Here is a 21,611-nt window from a genome sequence, read left to right on the forward strand (position 1 = left end):
AATATCATGGCAAAATCAATGGAAATATGGAAAAAAGAGTATCAAACATCTTCGATACTAAAAGGAGGAGTAAATATTGCGGAAAATTACCAAAAAAATATTAAACCTATTATAAGGATGCCAATTCAGTCATAAACATTTTAATTTAGCCAATTTAGTCCTAAACCTTTTGACAATTTGCTAATTTAGCATTTACGGCCAATTTTGGCCGGAAATCTCTGGCATGGACGCTGGCCGTGCAGCCAGCTAGCCGTCACTGATGTTGATAATTTTTATTGTGTTTTGTAGGATAGCTGGCATTTACGTTGGCAATAACCATACATAATTGGCTTGAGTGACTAAATTTGCAAATTGTTTAAAGGTTTTGGAATTAATTGAGTAAATTGAAAGGTTTATGACTGAATTAACATTTATACAATGTTCGTTATGTGATATGCATGTACGATCGGTGATACAAGTTGATGGTCCTCGGGCACGTTTTCCGCATTGATCGAATTCGTTCCGAATATGTTTCGAACGTGACGATCGGGAATTGAGTTTTCCCAACAATTTCTTTCTTAAGATACGTAGAGCCAAATTTGGCAGCCACTTAGAGCCAAATAAAAAAATGGAATATTAAAAATAAATGAAAAAAAGAAAAACTGACTGTTCATCTTCTTATTTTGAAATATTTTAGGTTCTTCGCACGTTCAATAATAATGAAATTATGCGAGACATTAGATTTAAAAAATGTAAAGAGAAATTTGAATCTAGACAGGCTGTAATTATCAAACATGAAATTAGTCGAGTGCGTGCAATTTGTGTCGAACCAAACTGATTCAAAGTGACATATAGCTAAAAATTGTCACGAGCTTTCCATTTAAGTAAAAATCGCACAAATCTGATATCAGATGAAAAAGTCATGCCCTTTTGAGTTTTTGTACGATTTTGCATGTGCACTGATCAAATGATAGATGGACACATTATCAGCTTTCACGAGGCCTAGTGCGCTAGCATGACATTGCTCCAATGAAAAGTTATACCAGACGTTCATGCTATATCTCATACTGTAGTACTTGTAAGGGATAAGAGTTAAAACTAGAACACGCAACTTCTATAAGTAGACTAGTCTAGGGATAATTTTTGATGGTTTCGTATAGATTAGGGATTAGATTGAACATTTATCAAAATTTCAAGAACATATTAGACAAATTAAAAGTTTAGGACGACATTGCACATCAGGCCAAAGTTCATGGATCGTTTGTATAATTATCCCTATCTTATATTGATATTTTCTTTTCACTCACGAGGGCGAGTGATGATAAGAGTTTTGATTTCTCATTTTTATCCTAGAAATTTGGAAATTTGAAAATTTATACTTCTCATTTTTGTTCCAAATCTATTTCTGAAATCAATCAAATTGCTTTAACAAAACGGATTTCTGTTCCAAACCTTTTCCGGGAACAGAAAAACAGAAGAATAGAGAAATAAAATGGTTATCATGCATGCCCTCATTTGGTTTTTTTTGTCAAAAAACATGCCCTCATTGACGTGGAGGATATTTGTTGAATTACAGAGCCTATTATTAACTTAAAATGCGGGCGAAAATGGCCGTTAATCCCACAGATCCAAACGAGCGAGCCTGAGCCGGTTCTCGGGCGGTCCGACCGGTACGCCTGAAACCCAAGTTCGAACCACCCCCCACACCACGATCGAGATCATCTTCGAAATCGGAACGGCCGAAACCGCCATACCTACGACGAGCCTGCGCAGCTGCAGCTCCTGCAAGTTAAAACTCCGATCACAGATTCCACCGTCCCCGATCTCCACCCTCGCCGCGCCGGAGGGGAGCCATCGGAGCTCCGATCGCCACCGAGATCCTCCCGCCGGAGCACATGTTCCCGCAGTTCGGAGCCACGGCGGAGACGCTGAGCAAGGCGTCGACGATGGTGTTCCGGATCGGCACCGACGCCCACCTCTACGACGACCCCGACGACGTCAGCATCGCCCCGCTTCTCGACAGCCGGTTCGACTCCGAGAAGTGCGAGGCCTTGAAGCGGCTGCTCGCGCTCATCGCCCAGGGCTGCGACGTCTCCAACCTCTTCCCTCAGGTCGTCAAGAACGTCGCGTCCCAGTCCCTCGAAGTGAAGAAGCTCGTCTACTTGTACTTGCTGCATTACGCTGAAAAGTATGTGAATCGGATCGACTGATGTGCTCGAATTGAAAAAAATGGTCCTCGATTCCGATTGTTTTCGAGCTTTGAAGGGGGCGTGCGTGATTGCTTTTGGGTAGAATTCTGTAAGGCATCGTTCGTTTCTCGCTAAGTTTGTGCTAATCGTGTTGAAGAAGTGGGGTAATGTCACCCGTACTTGAATTTTAATCACCTTGATGTGGATGATTGGGTTTAGATGTTGGTGCTCAGCTGATCGTTCGCGTTTGCTCTTTCTTGATGCTTGTAGGCGTCCAAATGAAGCGTTGCTTTCGATCAATTGTTTCCAGAGGGACTTGGGGGACACTAATCCGTTGGTGAGGGCCTGGGCACTCCGTACAATGGCTGGAATTCGTCTTCATGTAGTCGCGCCCCTCGTTCTTGTAGCCGTAAACAAGTGCGCTAGAGATCCATCTGTTTATGTCAGAAAATGTGCTGCTAATGCTCTTCCCAAGTTGTTCGACTTGCGCATTGAGGAAAATATTTCTGCGATTGAAGAGGTGGTTGTTTTCACTTTTCAGTTTTCTGCAATTACTGTTTTCCATTGCTTTTTGTCTGGGCAAAATGCTTGGTGAGGTGTATATGATTTGTTGTTGGGGTAGGAGAAAGAACTCGACAGGTTTATGCACCTCGACTCTTCTTGTCTGTGCCATAAATTCTGAAAATTATTAATTGGGATTGAGGATGTGGTTCATCAAAATTGATTTCCCATTTTTCTCATTCATTTTATTTACTGTTTTTTTTTTTGGGATGGGCGGAGGGGGTGTGCCTCTTCCTTTTAATCAGCTCGTCACTGGATTAAATGCAAGCATGTACTTGGTATCTGGTTTACGAAGACTGTTTCCAGTCACATGGTGAAAGATAGCCTTCTATGCTTTCAGTTGCCATGTAGGAAGCTTATTTCTTTATGTTGCCCATGTTATGCACTGTAATTTAGTTCCACTGCTTTGTCTTTCTAACATGTGATCCACATTTTGTATCCTTAAAGAAATCATAGAACTACTCTCATTAAAGAGAGAACAGTGAGGGTAACCTTCACTGTCTGGTTGGGAACCCTTTCTACTCGTTGTTCCTTTTGTGCTTAATTAGTCATCTCAACCTTTTGTTTTTTGGTCCAAAGTTATTTCAACTTGTGTTGCTACATTATGAACAATCTCGTAAATTATGAAGAAACTGTGGATCAATATTGAAAGGTCCTTTTTGGGTTACATCTGGAGTATAAAGCTACGATTTAGAATTCGGACTTAAATCCTGCCAACCATGCATTCTGCCATAGGATAGAGGTCGATGGTGAGGTCAGTGTGGAAATTAAGTGTCATGTTGTTAGACAGGAAGTACATTTGGAGTTTTGTGTCCATGTAGTAAAACTTCGGTAATCTTGAAGCAATTTGGTTTGTCATGAGTGAGATGAATCGAGCAAAACTCATTTTGAGGTGGCTTTGGCATGGGAAACGATGATATGAAGACACTCTAGTGTTTTTTATTGGCATGACGACACTCTAGTTAAGGCTGAAAAAGTACTGCAGATATGTGTGGTTCTTGCGGTTGACATAGAAGTAGGTTGGATGCACTGGTGTAGAATAATCAACCCAGCATAGTCAGAAAATGCTCAGTTGCCCTTGCTGCTTTTTTAACGAGAGACTTTGTCATACTCATAATCTGCATTAAATGCTTGGACATTTGTCTTTGTGTTAACAGTTTGCTGCATAACTGGTTTTCAAATCTCTTCAGCAGTTGCTTCTTTTTTCTTGAAGGATTCAATTTATAACCTATGACATGCAGGTTGTTGGAATACTGTTGAATGATAATTCCCCTGGAGTAGTTGGGGCTGCTGCTGCTGCCTTTGCTTCTATCTGTCCAAATAACTTCCCTTTGATAGGGAAGAGGTACAAAAGATTATGTGAGATTCTGCCTGATGTGGAAGAGTGGGGTCAGATATTGTTAATCGGCATTCTCTTACGCTATGTAGTCGCACGACATGGTCTAGTAAGAGAATCAATCATGTCTTTTCTGATTAAAAAAGATAGTTCACGTCAGGTTGATGAGGACGTGTGTACCAGCATTACAGAAGGAGAAGAAAATACTGACCCAAAAGATGTTTATGAGTCTGAATTGGCCAATACAATATGCAGGTCGTACATCGAAGGACCGGATGAATATTTATCACGTGCAACTTACGTTAATATGGATTCACCGAAGTTAACTTCTGCAAGATATACATCTGGGAAAATTAATGATGATATTAAGATCTTACTTCAATGTACATCACCACTGCTATGGAGTTATAATAGTGCAGTGGTAGTTGCTGCTGCTACCGTACACTGGATTATGGCGCCAATGGAGGATGTCAAAAGGATAGTTAAGCCGCTTTTGTTTGTCCTGCGATCCTCTAATCCCTCAAGATACGTGGTAAGCCATTTTCTCGGGCTCTCACATTGATGTATCTATGGAGGGCAGGAGGGTGGATGTGTCTGCATATGTACATGTATACTAACTTGGTTGACATCTCTATTTATTTGGTGAATTATCTGGTTATGCCTTTGATATGTTATTAAGGTAATTTGTTTCACTACCACTATTGACCTGACATCCTGTTCATTTTTCTGTCCCAACCTATATTGTGAAGCAAAATGAGAATCACTCAACCATTCCCCAACTCCCTAGCTTAATACATGGTCTTTGAGGAGATTGTTTGACACTTCTTTCTCTTTTTTTGATGCCTAACAATATGAAGGTTGTTCTTGTGTCAGCATTCTTGAACATAAGTGAATGAGACTTAGGTCATGAGTGTGACAGACATATCCAAGGTGAACATATTACTTGCTGATTCAATAGGAACAAAATTAAATGGTTATCGTGCAACATGAATGAGGATGAAGAATATAGTTTAAAGTAATATAATAAGGTAGGTGCTAAATATAGACAAGATAATCCGCAGAAGGCACCTGTTCTTATGTTACTTACTTTTTGAGATTGTGAATGTATCCTGGGTAGGTAGGCAAGTTAGTGGATTGTTTCAGCTAAACCTAGTATTTGCTATTATATGTGTCAATTTGGCAGAATCCAATTTCAAAATATATCTGTCATTCCATGTGCATTTATTAAAATCATGGTGGAAGTTGAGGTTGGTAACTTTGATTTGTGTTTCTAGGTGCTTTGCAACATTCAAGTTTTTGCAAAAGCAATGCCCTCTCTTTTTGCGACGAACTTCGAAGACTTTTACATAGTTTCTTCTGATACATGCCAAATAAAAGCTTTGAAGCTTGATATACTAGCTTCCATTGCAACTGAATCATCGATTCCATTCATTCTGAAAGAGTTTCAGGTACTTTTTTTCTTACCCCATGCTGTCTTCTTCTTGTTAGCAACCAGCCTCTTTTGGAGGAAGAATTCATTGCATAATATTAAGATTTTGTGGCGATGCATAGTTTAGTTAGTACTTAAGTGGAAGTGATTATTCTTTTCTTGGATAAGTAAATATGTTTATTTGCTCCAAACTCAAAATGTGGGAGAACCACTACCTACTACAAATCCAAGCGACACCTCTACTCTACCTACTTGTAATGCAGCAAAATAATGTCCCAGTAACCCCTACCACACCTCTTCCAGAACACAAAGAACCATTGAAACAACCTGGGACAAGATCAGTAGCCACTCATACAACCAAATTCCACAAGAAACCTCAAAAAAAAAAAAAAAAGCCATGTCACAGATCATTCAAATCATTCAGCATTTCAACTTTAATTCTAGACAACATCAATTAACAATGAATTTGAATTTTTGTGGACTGAGTTGCAGAAAGAATAGAATTATCCAAGTATTTGACTTCATAACTCTCTGTCCATTCATGTATTTCTTTATTAAAAATATAGATGGTATGGACTTGCCTTTGTAATTGTGGTCATGCTTGTGATTGAATCTGTTGCGTATCACATATGCTTTTTCCCCAAGATTGTCTTCCATTGCAATATATAGATTTAACTCTTTCCATTTTCTGTTGGCTTTGGAACTTTAGGGCTTAACTGTTCTAGTTGATTGATTCTTGGATTTTGGAATGAGTTGGAAGGAAACTATTATTTACATGGAAGTTTAGATTTGCAGAAGGGGTATTATTGCAGTCTTGGTATGCTTAGGTGTAGCTTTATCCTTATTGTTTAATGTAGATAGGCATACTGGTAAATAGCTGGAGTTATCAAAGGTGGGTCTGTGATTGTCAGAGTTATGTCCCCAAATTATCCTCCTGCTAACAGGATAAATGCTTTCAAAGCGATTCTCATATTTAGTAGTTCATTGTTAGGATTATATTAGGGATCCAGACAGGAGATTTGCTGCGGATACTGTGGCTGCGATTGGTTTATGTGCACAACGACTTCCAAGAATGGCAGATGCATGCTTAGATGGTTTGTTCTCTTTGACTAGGCATGGTAAGTTACTATCACTTAACTTTGATGCGCTGTTGAGAAGTCCTTTTCATTAAGTGGGCAAAGATTGGTGTTGCAGAATTTTTCTCTGGCGAGCTTGGTTCTCTAGATGAGGAAGCAGGAGTTTTGACCCAAATAATAATATCCATTTGGTCAATCATAAACAGAGATCCAATGAGCCATGAGAAGGTCATATTTTCTTCCCTATACCTGTAAAGTTAGTCACTCCATATACATCTTGATTTGTGACATACAAGGTAGTAGAGTTGGTAGTACTGCATGAAAACATTATCTTCGATTTTAACTACATGTGAATTGCTGCTGTATTGACACTTGATGGATGACTTCTTTTTCATTACAGGTTGTGGTCCAATTGATTCGTAGTTTAGATTCGATCAAGGTGCCGGCGGCTCGGGCGATAGTTATTTGGATGGTCGGAGAATACAAATCCGTAGGAGAGAAGATTCCGAAGATGTTAAGCTCTGTGCTCGGGTATCTCGCTTATTGCTTTAAGTCAGAAGCGCTAGAAGCAAAGCTTCAGATTCTTAACACTAATTTTAAGGTAATGTGAACAGTTATCCTCTACTGTTTTCTTCAAAGAGACTGAATTTCTAATGGCTTAAGAGGTATCCCCCTTCATTTTAACTTTAGTTGTGAATGTTATTGCTAAACCCAGACTTTGCACGGACTTCTTTTTTGTAGTTGGTTTTCATTATATTTAATCTATTCACATAGATAGTAACTATAATAATCAACAAACTTTAATGGTTTAAAAGACAGTTCGCAAGAATTGAAATAAAAATCAATCAAAATCCAGTTAAAGTTGAACTGATTCTAGTATATGTATGCTACTTGCTCATATAGCATATCCTAACTACTGTTACATCTAGCCAAGCAATCATGTTAGAGAAACGAGGCACATTAAAGTTTTGTGAAGTCCAACTCCTTTTCGACTGTGCTAATGGTTGGTAGGCAAGTTTCTGAAGATATCTATCATTGTAATCATCAAAGATTGTTATAGAACGGAACAAGTGATTGAAATCATAGATGGATGGAAGATAACTTTCTATGACGTTGATGAAAATTAATATGTTCCTTATCTAGAAAAGTTGTCTAACTTCATCAATTACCGTTTGTTAAAACAACTAAGCCATTCATAAATTGTTCATGGAACTGCATCAGCTAACCAGTATTATCTTCCCCTTGTATTTAGTTATTTTGAAAATCGGAAATATCTATTCGTGATATTTAAGTGCCAATGCCAGCTTTTTTATGTTTATCTGCTGAGTCCACTTATAGCACATGTAGACATGTACATGAATAAAAAGTCAGGAGACATACTCGACTCCTGGGCTTAATTACTGCTAAGCAGCCCCCGCTTACATTGGGTCGTATTGGCCTGACTAAATATTTCTGAGGGTAATTTTTTACACTTGGGTATCCTTTGCTGGTTTTGACACATAGTAGAAGGAGTGCCACTACAGTATGGCATTGGCGGCTTTCTCTCACTGCTTAGTATGTGTATGTCCGACATATATCCATGAAACTTTTTTAAAGTAAATTTTTTTGCTTTAATAACATCACCTTGGGGAGGGCAAGCCTTGGCATAACAGTGAACTTACCCGCTTTTTACTGGATTGTGAGTTTGAGTCATGTTAACAGCCTCTTCGTAAAAAAGCAAAGGGAAGGCTGCATATGATATATGAAGCTCCCACAGTGTGTTCGTGCTGTCAACTTTAATGAAGTCAGCCATAGAAATATCTGGAAATAATTTGAGCCGTTAGGTTTGTTCGTACTGTCAACTTTAGACAAACATTACACTGCATAATGGATGATTAAGTAGAGGCTTTAGTGATATAATTATGTATTAAGCTGGCTTTTTCAGGACATACTCTGACATCTGATTTTTGCACGAGAATTGTATTTGTAGTGTAGATCATTGACAAAATATAATATAATTCTATTTGTTATTCTGGCAACCTCATGCTCAGGATCTAAGATAGTAACTATTTCCTTTGGGCTATAACATATTAAACTTTGTCTCTCTTCCTGTCATAAGTTTGATTGTCTTGATGAGAGCATAGTCATTCATATGAAGCAAAATAACAAAGGCTGAGAAATTTGAAGTTTCTTGGCTTGCATGACCTGTTTTACTTGGTATATCAAGGCTGTCAATCCAATTGAAGTGACAAGTTGCAAATTGAAAATTGCAACCTGAAAATCCTTGTCTTGTATCTTTGGAAAACAGGCATATTTGGAGACCAGAAGCAATGCTTACTCCATCAGTATGTATATCACCTGTTGATCTCTGTGATTGCTTCAGTATATGTACTTCCTTTGACCTGTTTTACCTTGTCTATACATTGGTTTATTTACTAAGCGCTATAAGTATGCTGAGGATCAATCATGTACCTTCTCTGCAGGTCTTGTTAGGTGCTACAGGGAAAGATCATTTGATAATTAGAAAGACTTTTGCCTTTGTGCTAGATTTGGCTGAATGTGATGCAAATTATGATATTCGTGACCGAGCTCGCTTTCTCAAAAAGCTTTTGGACTGCAATATAGGCACTTGCCTTTCAGAGACACAAGCAGAATGTTTGCCACAAGATAAAAACCTGCATTCTGTAATTTCAGAGCACATATTTGGGGGCAAACTAAAGTCAGTCTCTCCTGAGCCACTAAACAGCCGATTTTATCTCCCTGGGTCGCTTTCACAGATTGTTTTCCATGCAGCTCCTGGGTATGAGCCTCTTCCAAAGCCTTGCAGTTTGCTCCAGGATGACCTGGATCAGATATCAAGTGCTAATGGAAAAACTATGCCTGGAGATGGGGCTGCAGATAGTGGTACCACTGGGATGGATGATTTTGATGCTTCTGATGGATCTTCAGATGAAGGAAGCGCTTCAAATTACAGCTCTCAGCTTTCTGTGACCGGCTCTGGCAGTGATGTTTATAATTCTGAAAGTGGTTCCGCTAGTGAAGAAGATAATAATGCTGGTCCTCTGATACAAATTTCTGATATTGGAAATGAGAATGTAGCTCCACAGACTGGGAATGACTATATGGGTGATTTAATATCAAAGACAGCTCTTGAATCATGGTTAGGTGAGCAGCCTGGATCATCAAACACGAGTGTATCGCATTCAAATCGAGTCCGTAGATCTTCAGCAAGAATTAGTTTTGGGAACATTGGACAGCGAGTCAAACCTAAAATCTACATGCTCTTAGACCCAGCAAATGGAAATGGGTTGAAAGTTGAATATTCATTTTCATCAGAAGTTCCAAGCGTATCACCTCTCCTTGTATGCATTGAAGTTTCCTTCAAGAATTGTTCTGCAGAGTCCATGACAGTAGTAAATTTAGTGGAAGAGGAATCCAGCAACGGACAGAATTCTGCTGATCAACTAGTGTCTGCTCCTGAAAGGTGAATTAGTTATCTGTTTGTCCATATCTGTTAACTGTACCATCGTTCACGTACCATCGACTTGTCATGCTTAGTGCAAATTCTGCTCTCGCTTTCTCTCTCTCTCTCTCTCACATGTACGTTAGGTAGTATTTTTTTTTCAATGGACTAATGCTCCATGGTTGGAAATTTTTTTCTTGTATTCTTCCACTTAATTTTGAGAGATGTCCTGAAACACTCTGATTTGTGCACCCATCTCAACAGTGTTGGAGTTTGTTCACCCATCTTAACAGTGTTCACCCATTTGAAAGTTGATCTATTGACTTAGCAAAAGCTTGTTTACAAAAAAGAAGAAGAAGAAGAAGAAGAAGAAGAAGCAAAAGCTTACATTTCTCCCCAATGTTCTAGTCAATGTGTCGAACTTTCTGTCCAGGAACCCTGAAATTGTTCAACTTTCTGTCCATTGTTCTAGGCAACGTGTCGAACATTTCTTTCCAATGTTCTAGGCAACGTTTTGAACCATTTGTCCAGGAACCCTGAAATTCTATTGCATTAATTTCTTTTTTCATATATCTCTATGCTTTCAAACGCTAATATCTACTCTTGGTTTGCAGTTTCTCAACGTCCAACAGTGACATACCAACTTTAGTTCCTATGGAAGAGATCAATTCTCTGGAACCTGGTGACACGCTAAAAAGGATTATGCAAGTTCATTTCCATCACCATTTATTGCCTCTTAAACTTGCATTGTTGTACAATGGCAAGAAGGTTCCTGTGAAGTTGCGCCCCGATATAGGGTACTTTGTCAAACCACTTCCGCTGGATTTAGAAGCCTTCACAGACAAGGAATCCCATCTTAGAGGAATGTTTGAATATATGAGAGGGTCAGTATTTTTGTCTGAAGTTTATAACGAGAAACAATTTATTAACTTTAATCTTCTTTGCTGGCATTTTCACCTCCTCATCCTCATGAGTTGGGCTACTAACTAATATCAGATACACCTTCCATCATCGGTTGCAACAGGTGCACTTTTAACGACCACATTGATGAGCTAAACAAGGACAAGGATGGTGACACAGTGAAAGATAAATTCCTTCTAATTTGTGAGAGCCTAGTGCTGAAGATGCTCAGCAATGCAAATCTATCCTTGGTATCTGTGGACATGCCAGTTGATACCAAGCTCGATGATGCGACGGGTTTGCACCTGCGATTTGGCTGTAAGATCTTGAGCAAGTCTCTTCCTTGTTTAATTACTGTAATTGTAGAAGGTAAGTGTTCTGAGCCACTAAATTTAGCGGTTAAAGTCAATTGTGAAGAAACAGTATTTGGGTTGAATCTTTTGAACAGGGTGGTAAATTTTTTGAGTGAATCCCCACACCATCACCCCTAATTGGATTTTGAGGGTTGGATCATACAGTTGTTCATCATTAACTCGGGTTGGCATAAAGGAAATTACAATCGTCGTTCTGATCTTTCAATTGCTTTCATGGTTTACTGCTCTAACTGGAGGGCCTCAGTTCTCTCTCATGTTATTTTTCGCTTGTCTTGTGTTTTGGGGTTGTAGATGGTGTAGGCTGGAGCTTGCTTTTTTTTTTTTTTTTGGCTATCTTACAATATTGAACTGGCTGCAAGGAACTTGACGATATTTTTTGCCTCCATTCTTTTTTGTAAAGAAGAAATGCTCCCATTTTACTTTTTTGTTTGTTTGTGTTGGAGTACAAGATGTTAACTTCACCCAAGGTGTGATATGGCAATCTTATGGAGGAGGTTCACATGGCATATGTTTGTAAGGATACATATTTGTTTTGCGCTATCCGAAATTCAGTTTTATTGTTTAAAGACATTTCATTACATCAATGGCTGATCGCAATTTATATGGGCATATGCTGGGTGATCACGCTCGTTTCGGAGGCAAGAGGGGCTCAATTGGGGGCTCAATTGGAAAGGCGCATCATCAAGGGGTGAACTAGAGAAGGAAATAAGTCAGTGGAATCTGCGATTTGGCTGCACATGTTTTTGCTAGATGCGGACTAAAGAATCATAGGTTTTCTTACGTAAAACTTGTTTAATGCTCCTGAGAATACTAATCAACGGCATTAGTACTGATAGTTTTGGTCACTGGATGCACTTCTGACTGAACCGTCAGCAGTGAATTCCGGTGTTTCAGGCTTCAGCCTAGAAGAAGACATAATGAGAAGTAACTCCCAAAAGGTCATCGGCAAAGTATTGCTCGTTCGTCAGACTCAAACAGGCACAAACACATTGTATTGTACGACACGACACCCGTGGTTGATGACCAGAATCAATGAACAATTCACTCTGTAGTTATGAAAGAACAAAGAACAAAAAATTGAACAACAAAAAAGGAAGGAGGAAAATAAATCGCCGTCTGTGGGAATCGAACCCACGACCACATGGTTAAAAGCCATGCGCTCTACCGGCTGAGCTAAGACGGCAGTGTTTTGTTACTTTTCCACATATTATTTTATTTATAACAAAGCTTACGAGAGGTTTTCTTTCTAACTCATTTAGTTTAGCCGTGATTGGGGAGTTGGTAAATGAACCGAAAACGCCAAGGTCACGCATTTTCAGGTGAAACGTGAGGTTGCTCCTGGGAACGATGAAAGAAGTTGATCTTGATCGTACTTTTCGAAATTTGAGCTAAGGAAACCTTATTATGATGTATTCCATGAGGTCCCATCTTTTATTGAATTGCAGCAACGGATTGGTACTTTAAGCATTTTGGTTGTGGTCATTGTCCCGTTAAGCTTCAGCTTCAGCCTATCTCCCTAGTCATCCTTCGGCATAGCTTCGACCTCGTCCATGCGTTCACCTCGATTTGCAATGTTTGCTCCATAAGTCATAGACGAGGCGGGATGAAAGCGCAACGCAGAAAAATGCTACCGCAATCGATCCCAGCAGTATGATCCATCGTGTAAGTCATTCCAGATAGGGATGAGCGGTTTCAGGGTTGATCAAGGTTCTACTTAGAACTTAGAACCTACCCGTTGAAATCGGTTTTTAAATTTTTGGAATCTAAAACCTATCTTGCATACTTTGGAGCCTAAAACCTACCCTGTTATAGATTCCAAGATCTACCCATATTTCACTTATATTCTTAATTGAATGATTGCAATGGATCACCTCTAATGATAACCATTTGCTGTTGCAATTCACTGATCATAACTCATATTTAGATACCCGAAGAATATGAAACATTAACAAAGTAAAATCCTCAGTCATGGATATCTCCAGAAATGGAAGCTCAAATTAGTGGCTTTAAATTACATACTCATCATCGAACGCCATGGAATACCGTAAGATTGCGCGAAGACAAAAAAAGAAAAACACAACGACTCATTCTAGGTTCTAGCTTGTCAGAACTGGTTCCCCAATTTTTTGATACAGAAACCTACTCTGCATATCCCAGAACTGGTCCGGTGCTCCGGGAACAGGTGCTCCGGTTCCCGGTTCTATCATGGAGCCATACTCACCCTTAGTTTCGGAGAAATTATCTCATGTGTTTCTCCTGGAGTTTGCTTCGTGAAGAACAATGTAAAGAAAGACAACCTGGAAATTCTGGGCAGAAGTATAAAAAAGTAGGGGCTCCATTTCAAGTCCTGAAAAGCTGCAGCTCATGATCCGCACGTTCATAAACAAAACAACAGAAGAAAAGGAAAAAGATCACACATGGACATCGCTGTCGACTAATACTCGCTTTGCCTCCATCCTCCGTACTCTTCATTGATCTTCGGCTCCTCCTACAAATCCCAACACATAAAATTAGTGTCGAACTAGTGTAACCATGGACTATTTCAATCGAGATAAACTTCTGCAAGCCGATCGATCTTGCGTATGCGTCCCCATACTAGTTTAAACATCCGATGTAAAATTGCGGTACTTTGCCTTGGTCTTATGAAGAGAAAATTTAAGTTCTATCGAGATCAGAAAGAAAAAAGTTTTATAGATCCGCGAGAGAGGATGTGATCAGTGAATACCCTTAAATTGAATGTTAGGCCAACTTGGATCTCTCCGCAGTAGGACTGGTCCATCCGGACCACCCGGTACTTGCTCGGATGCAGCTCGGCGATCCCGTTCTCCACTCCTAGTGCCAGCAAGTCCTCCAGAAATATGCTAACCATTCAAAGAGAAAGAAAGAACCGACAGGTAATTTATTTTCACTTCTCGATCAAAACCGACATTGCGCAGTAAAGATCAATTGGCTCTAATTAGAAACTGAGATTTCGTTCTTTCTGTGGCAAATATCGAAGAACTCACGTCGCGCTTCCAATGTAGTCATCAGCGGAGAAGGTGTCTTTGTCCATGATCTTGAGGTTGAGCTTGAACTGATGATGGTCACCTGGTCCTGGATACTCCACCCGGAACGTGAACTTCTCTCCCCATGACGGATTACTTCCCTGCCCTGCTTCACCATTTTATCAATTTCACCTTCAATTCCTAAACAACTCGTTTCTCTACACCTTTGTTTCCTCCAAAAATTCATAAATGCTAGGGATAACGGCACCGAAAGCCCTATAACTTGTCACGAAAGTGCAATCAACGGAAGAATTTGACTGGACCAATTTGACAAGTTTTAGAACTTGTTTGCAGTTTTAGAAAATTTTAAGACTCAATTACACTTTCATGATAAGTCATAGGATTTCCAATGCACTTATCCCTAAATGCTAAGTACAGGTCAAATTTGTGAAGAAGTAAAAGCAGCTGACAAATAGCATATGCCCCCAATTAATTAGTCTAGTTGGTTCAATTTCCCTTTCTTTTTTTTCCTTTTGCGACGGTTCTTTAGTACATATCGAGGGTGGCTTCAACTCATGGAAGAATGAACGCAGCTAAGCTATGAGACCATATTGCTGTGCGGGCCACGACATTGAATAGAATCATTCAAAATAACACTATTATTCAGCATAACAAAGGACAAATAAACAAAAAAAAACTTAAGGCATGCATTATATGAATATTCACATAGTCGAACATAGGACTATGTCTTCCTTTTCACATGGTTGACCCAATTAAAGATGCCCCCCACCATTTTCCATGTACTGGGTTAGCTGTGTCCTCCCATGAGAATTGGTCAACAACACATTTTTAATGTGTTAATTCCAATCAGCTCCTAGGCGATAGATAATACCAATGCCCAAGTGGGATCGCCAGATCCTTTCAATTGTCATTTAGGCTCCGTTTGTTTATTTACGAAAAAAATGAACGATTTTCAATGTGTGGAAAAATGATAGACGATTCAAATTACTAGTCAATTCAATTCTTCTGGACAAAAGGGGGAAGATTCTTTTGGCTCTTACCTCTGGCGACGCTGCTTTTGCGTTCTTGGGTCTTGTATTGAACCAAAACGTAGGGATCCACCTTACCTATTAAGCCATCTCAAACAAACAAAGGGAAAATAAGAGAAAAATTATAATGCCATACAATTTGAGGAATTTATTGTATTCTCAATTAGTGAAAAATAAAAATGTCCACGCTTTTCTTCCATCAAATATTAATGGGAATTATTGTCAGTGTCATAAGTAGATTTATCATTTTCCATCCTTATGCACTAAATTTCATAAACACAGAAAAAAAGAAAAAAAAAAGGGAAAATAACGTAAAAGACCTTAAAGTTTCGGGTAGGATTATTCAATGTAGACCCACCCGAAGTGGTCCAAGAGAAACGTTAGAGTCATTTCATAAAATTGCAATTCAGCCCCTCAACTACACTGTATTAGTTGTTTCTCCCTTAAAAACCTCGTCCATAACTGACGAAATTTACTTCCCTGTCTGAAGAAAATTTTTTCCTTTTGTGGTCAAATTTTAGAAGGCATATAAAATCCGACACAAAATATTTACATAAATAAAATGGCTGAATGGAGATGCAATTTAGAAGTTTGAAAGGCATCCAGGCAGTGTTTTGAAGTTCCTGGATTGATTTGAAGTTTGCTTAAGATTTTGGCGATTTCATGCCATTGCCCATTTCTCCAAAATAATAATTAAAGTGAGAATAATTCTTCCGGAATTAAAAAAAAAAATGCAAACAAGGGCAGAAATGCAGACGAACACGGTCCCAATCTTGCAAGAAATCACATCAACTCCTGCAAAATCTTCGAAATTGGGCCTCTCTTCAGTTTTCCAATTTTTCCATTTACTGTGTCCATATTTTGGGGTGGGACAGAAGTTGCAACCAGAGGAAAACTGATTTACAGATTGAGAAAACCGAATAAATAAATAAAAGAGAGGCGTTTGTTTTTTGCTAGGGAGATAAAAGAGAAGCTATCCAGGATGATAAACTCTAGCTATAACAATTACCGTATCAATCTCAGATGCTGTCTTCACTGTGTGTGTGTGTTCAGAGAGAGAGAGAGAGAGAGAGAGTTCATCAAGAAGACAACAACTGCGTGCAACTTCTGTTTTGTTATCTATGATTGATGATGCGCGAGAAGAAGAAGAAAAGGTTACCAAAGAAATCAGTGTTTCCAAGGCCTTTTGCATTCACCAGCAACACCTCCAAAATCCCAACTGCCATCCTCCCTCTCTCTCTCTCTCTCTCTCTCTGTGCTGAGAATTCAAAGGGAAGTCTATGAAACGTCTGAGACGCGACTTTTCAGAGTTTTAAGGTCGTTTGTAACCTTAAGGGGTTTTGTCTGGACAGGTTGATGATAGCGAACTGACCAGGAAAAGATCGTCTTTATCTAATAATAACACGTATAAACAAACACGGGGGATTACATCTCCAACACATGTTCATAACTTGCGGGATTCGGTTTCTTGTCTAATTAAGTTAGCATCATGTGGGGGTTTCGTTTGGTTTGAGCATATAAAAATACAGCCACGTTCGTTCTTCTTGGGCCAAGTTCCAAACCACTTCTTTATTAGTTACGTTCTTTATAAGTTGGCTTCTTGAGCTTTACTGAATAGAGATTAATCTTTACTTATGTGAAACGTTACTTATGGACATAGGAAGAAAGTCACATTATATTATTGTGGGCACAAATTTATTGACCTCAAAAGTATTGGCGATTGATAAAAACTCGAGTATAATTTATGCGTGATCATATATATTTGTTGGATGAATAGAAATTACATTTTTTTTCTTTTATTATACGTTCGTTTCGCGAAAAATAAGTAATTTGAAAAATATTTTTCGAAAAATAATTATTTATATCGTTTAGAAAAATTAGTCAACGGAAAATATTTTCACAATCTATGCCTAACTATTTTTATGAACAATGAAAAAAATTTCCATTCAATTATTTTCATAACTTATATAAGTAATTATTATTTATAAAATATTTTTTAAATTATTTATTTTTCGCGAAACGAAGCCATCCCACTTGCACTTGATGAAGGGTATACAATCATCAGCCACCGAAATGCCCACACAAGCCAGCAGACTGCAGCACAGCACAACATTTCAACCCACACATCAGCACCAAACAGTGCCGAAGCAGCTAAAAAAACCCTCAAAACACACACCAAAAGGGCGACCAAGAAACGGACTCAGCCTCATCACATCGACCCCCGACCATGCACACCCACTTCGCCAAACGAAGCAACGAACCGACCCACGACAAACCCGAAGGCAAACGACCCACCCCCACTTCACTACCACCAGTAAGCAAGCCAAATAAAGTGAGGAAACGACGCGCCGATCGGCTTCGCCACGGTATTCCCGAGTAAAGGAACGATCTTTAGCTTCGATTTACCTAGAAAGAAGGCAGCGATTCGCGATTCCGAGCAACCTCGCTGGCTCGCATGCAGCTGAGAAGCAAAAAGGAAGAATTGTTCCTGAGTCGCGGCAAGCCGAGCGAGGGAGGTCGACGAGCGAGGAGGCGACGCGAGGCCGGTGAGCAAGGCGACGCGAGGCCGGAGAGGAGGCGACGCAAGGCCGGAGAGTGAGGCGAGGTCGGCGAGCGAGGTGTCGCGAGTCGAGTGAGGGTGAGCGGGGTGAGCAAGGTGAGGTGAGCGTGAAGACCGGGGCTTCTCTTTTTTTATATGGGCAAAAGTGGGTTTTGGACAAATTTTAAGGGCGAAAAAGGCAACAAATATATTTTCATTAAATGGGGTATTAGCATTCTGGGCACCCTAAGGGGTGCCTTGAGCTTTCAGCCTTGAGAAGGCCAGCATTTGGCCAAAGAACTCCAAAAATGATTTGCCAAACACAAAATAATTCCCCCAAAGGACTTTGGAAGCTCAAAGCTCCTTAGCAAAGCCCACCCAAACACCCCCTGTATATACAAAACGTATCTACTTTTTATGAAAGTCTCTTGAGTATTTTGCGCTGCTTCAGAGGAATTTATTACTGCCTGCATGGATGTCAGTTTCACTTTAAATTAGTTGGCTCCGAATCTGCTCCCATTTTTCAGTCTTTACCAGCGGGAGTCAGTTGACGTTGTGAATGCAGAGGAAAAGTGAAATGTAAATCCACGTGAAGCTGCACCATCTGGTCAGTCTGTTCCTACTGTCTAGGCTAAACTCTAGAGGAATTGAATTCAATTTCACCTTCTCCCCAAAAAACGCTCTTCAGTCCCAGCCAATTGAGGTGGAGGACGTTGACTAGACCATACCTGATTCGATTGCGATGAAAGATCCTCGCTGTAACTTTAACATTGAAAGTCCTGTTTCCGTAGTCCTTTCACTTTTTGTTTTTTTGTCGGTAATACTAAAAATCTCATTAACTCCACTAAAGATCGTTAACGTCATAAAATATCCAAGGAATAATGCCACAAATAATTTTTAAACTTTAGCTTAATATGCAATTTGATCTCTAAACTTTTAATTTGTTCAATGTGATCCCCGAACTTTAGTCTAATATTTAATGTAGTTCTCAAACTTTCAATTTGTTCAATGTGATCTATGAATTTTTAGTACATGTTCAATTTAGTCCCTGAACTATATGAAAATATACAATATAGTCCTTGAACTTGAATTAATGGAAGGACTACATTGAACATTAAACTAAAGTTCGGGGACTATGTTGAATATGTATTAAAAGTTTAGGGACCACGTTGAACAAATTGAAAGTTCAGGGACCACATTGAACATTGGGTTAAAATTCAGAGATTACATTGAACAAATTAAAAATTTAGGGATCAAATTGTATATTGAGTCAAAATTCAGGGACTATTTGTGTCATTTTCCCAATATCCAACATAGGTTTTAGGAAATAAGACAATCAATTAGGAGGGAGTTCTTTTTTCCGCTGGGCCTTAACCGCCCAATCTACTAGCTTATTTGCCTCTCCTGGGCAATAGGTTAGACTCATAAAATCAAGTTGGGCCAGCTTTGCTTTGCATTCTTCAATCCAAGCCCGGATATCCCATGGGCTTTGCTCCCCGTTCAAAAGACAATTGTTGACCAGCAAAGTACAATCGGTTTGTACTTCCACCTTCACCGCACGGAGCTCATCTCGTTCGCGCTCTTCCTCCACGAAGCGAAGACAGTTGAGCCCCCCCTCCCCCCAACTATGGTTGAGTTCGACCAGCCCTCCAATTTGGAACAATTGACATTGATTTTGAGAGAATCCCTCGCCAGTGACTACCAAGTTGGAATAAGCAATTTTGCTTGCTCCACTTTCCTCTTTGAACTGGGATTCCACCGCAAGAAACTGGCTTGCTCTGTAATTGCGAGGTCTATTGTTCTGCTCAGGTCCGGCTGGAGTGATTGGAAGATGTAGGCATTACGCTCCTTCCAAATTAACCATAGAATGCCTGCGATTTTCTTGTTTGACAGCAGGTTTGCGTTTGATTCAAAGCACTATAAGACCCACTTATCCAGCGAGTAATTTCGACCACAGAAAAAAAAAAAAATCCGGACGAGTAATGGGTAAACCTAAATATTGCAACTTTAGTCTCGAATCCACCCAAATAGCTACTGTTTATGAACAAATCAGGAAGACATGCTCGATTGTTTCAACGCTTGGTTACACAAGGGATCAGGTAAGATCTTTCTCTTGTAGAGATTTTCTCTAGTGGGTAGAGCATCTTGGCAGGCACTCCATAGGAAGGTTTGGATTTTTGGGAAAGAATTTTTTTTTTTTTGGGAAAGTATTTAGTCTCCATAACTTTGTCCAAAAGGATCTCAGAATTTGGAATGAAGTGGAGGCTGAGGTTGTTTTTTTTTTTTTTGGTCGGTAAGGCTGAGGTTGTTTGTTGTTGTAGGTTTGCTGGATATAGCTTGCTATAGGCACTTTTAACTGTGCAATTACTGATTCTATTCGCTGTTTAGACCAAATGATCTTCCTTTAAGTTTTTGTTTAGGGGGATAGGTAGAATTTCGCTAGCCAAGATCTCATCGAAGAGAGTCCGCAATTTCTGCTCGTTCCAGGTCCTCTCCTCCTGATTGATCAGCTCCTCCACTCTTTAGGGCTCATCAAGGTTTGCCGATCCACCAATGATTCCCATTTCCAGCTACATGTCATATCGTATCTTAATCTTTTTTCCGTTTCCCACCGCCCATCTAATATCTTCACAAATATAATCCCTGCCAAAAGTATGCTTTGCCATACCTAAGACGGGCGCAATTCCTTCCTTGCATTCCAAAAATCTCCTTCGGAAAAATATATTCCTTTAAACAACCGACTCCAAAGAGCCAACGGAGTTTGAGAAAGTCTCTATGCCTATTTACCCAACATCGCCTCGTTAAAAGAGATTAGGTCATGGAAGCCCATCCCTCCACTATCCCTCCTTGTTTTGAGGGTATCCCATTTCTTCCAATGCAGCCGAGCTTTTGATTCGTTCTACTTCCATCAGAAGGAGGAAATTCTTTGCTTGATTGCCCTACACATCGAGAATGGAATTTTGAAAATGGACATGGCACATCGTGGCAAGGCTTGCACAACGGACTTGATCGGTGTTTCCTTACCTGCTTTGGATATCATCTTCTCTTTCCAACCCTCCAACTTCATATTCCCTTTTGCTAGGATCCAAATAAACATTTGCTTCTTTTGTTTGACCCCAATCGGAGGGAAATCCCAAGTACTTTGCTATTTTATAGATCATTGGAATTCTAAGTTCTAAAACCATATTCCTACTCAAATTTTTGGGGCATCCGTACTAAAAAAATTCCTGATTTGTTTAAGTTAAGAGCTTGTCCCTAAGCATAACAATTTTGATTCAACACTGTGCTAAGTTCTAACGTTCTTTAATCCTCCCATCCAAAAAAAAACATGGCATCATCCGCAAAAAAACATATGAGATAAGGTAAGGTAAAACCTGTTTAACTTGATTCCTATAATATTGCCATTTTCGTTTGCTTTGTTTAGGAGGTGAGAGAGAACATTAGACAGTATAATGAATAAATAGGAAGAAAGAGGGTCACCTTGTCGAATGCCTCTCGTGGGTTGGAAGAAATCTAGTGGTTCTTCATTGAATTCAACACTGACGCGCCATGACCAAGGATACCCATTTCTCATAAAAGCCCATCTTCTTCGTCCGTGCTTCCAAAAAGTCCCATTCCACAATCATACACCTTTTGCATGTAAAGTTTCAAAATTGCCTAAAATTTTTCCTTCCATTTTCTAACCATTAATTGGTGCAGCACTTCGGGCCTGTTTGATTCAACTTTGAAAATGCTACTTGGGGGAATGCAAAT

General features: G+C 39.5%; 2 protein-coding genes and 1 non-coding gene across 6 annotated transcripts; 1 reads left to right on the plus strand and 2 right to left on the minus strand.

Annotated features, from left to right (window-relative positions):
- The first annotated feature begins 1,706 nt into the window (after positions 1 to 1,706).
- Positions 1,707 to 11,491, plus strand: LOC115682216 (AP3-complex subunit beta-A). Of its 3 annotated transcripts, none has more exons than XM_030606369.2 (10): positions 1,707 to 2,167; positions 2,439 to 2,688; positions 3,971 to 4,597; positions 5,340 to 5,513; positions 6,486 to 6,612; positions 6,689 to 6,798; positions 6,971 to 7,171; positions 9,033 to 10,033; positions 10,627 to 10,896; positions 11,037 to 11,491. In XM_030606369.2, the coding sequence occupies exons 1-10, from the start codon at positions 1,875 to 1,877 to the stop codon at positions 11,401 to 11,403; spliced, it is 3,420 nt and encodes a 1,139-aa protein (XP_030462229.1). In that variant the 5' UTR covers positions 1,707 to 1,874; the 3' UTR covers positions 11,404 to 11,491. The 3 variants fall into 3 exon arrangements, with proteins under 3 accessions (XP_030462229.1, XP_056169112.1, XP_056169113.1); XM_056313137.1 differs by having other exon boundaries at positions 2,136 to 2,277; XM_056313138.1 differs by lacking the exon at positions 1,707 to 2,167 and adding an exon at positions 2,315 to 2,332.
- Positions 11,492 to 12,396: 905 nt separating this feature from the next.
- On the minus strand, positions 12,397 to 12,469 carry TRNAK-UUU (transfer RNA lysine (anticodon UUU)). Its single transcript has one exon. It is a non-coding gene; the product is annotated as a tRNA-Lys (tRNA).
- A 1,121-nt stretch (positions 12,470 to 13,590) lies between these two features.
- Positions 13,591 to 16,641, minus strand: LOC115682236 (16 kDa phloem protein 1). Of its 2 annotated transcripts, none has more exons than XM_030606397.2 (5): positions 16,479 to 16,641; positions 15,332 to 15,397; positions 14,292 to 14,436; positions 14,012 to 14,147; positions 13,591 to 13,774 (listed from the first exon to the last, which is right to left on the minus strand). In XM_030606397.2, the coding sequence occupies exons 1-5, from the start codon at positions 16,543 to 16,545 to the stop codon at positions 13,721 to 13,723; spliced, it is 468 nt and encodes a 155-aa protein (XP_030462257.1). In that variant the 5' UTR covers positions 16,546 to 16,641; the 3' UTR covers positions 13,591 to 13,720. The 2 variants fall into 2 exon arrangements, with proteins under 2 accessions (XP_030462257.1, XP_030462256.1); XM_030606396.2 differs by having other exon boundaries at positions 15,332 to 15,409; positions 16,479 to 16,620.
- Positions 16,642 to 21,611: the final 4,970 nt, after the last annotated feature.

Source organism: Syzygium oleosum, unplaced genomic scaffold, assembly GCF_021117445.2.
Source record: "Syzygium oleosum isolate NSW1041296 unplaced genomic scaffold, Sole_v2.1 Sole_v2.07, whole genome shotgun sequence".
Lineage (NCBI taxonomy): Eukaryota > Viridiplantae > Streptophyta > Magnoliopsida > Myrtales > Myrtaceae > Syzygium > Syzygium oleosum.

Excerpts from the sequence above, each read along its gene's own strand:
- LOC115682216 (XM_030606369.2), top strand. The coding sequence starts at position 1,875 with ATGTTCCCGCAGTTCGGAGCCACGGCGGAGACGCTGAGCAAGGCGTCG. Across the intron at positions 4,598-5,339 it reads CTAATCCCTCAAGATACGTG|GTGCTTTGCAACATTCAAGT; the intron begins GTAAGCCATTTT and ends TTGTGTTTCTAG. Across the intron at positions 5,514-6,485 it reads TCATTCTGAAAGAGTTTCAG|GATTATATTAGGGATCCAGA; the intron begins GTACTTTTTTTC and ends GTTCATTGTTAG.
- LOC115682236 (XM_030606396.2), bottom strand. The coding sequence starts at position 16,545 with ATGGCAGTTGGGATTTTGGAGGTGTTGCTGGTGAATGCAAAAGGCCTT. Across the intron at positions 15,410-16,478 it reads TGGAAACACTGATTTCTTTG|ATGGCTTAATAGGTAAGGTG; the intron begins GTAACCTTTTCT and ends TGTTTGTTTGAG. Across the intron at positions 14,437-15,331 it reads CAAAAGCAGCGTCGCCAGAG|GGCAGGGAAGTAATCCGTCA; the intron begins GTAAGAGCCAAA and ends ATGGTGAAGCAG.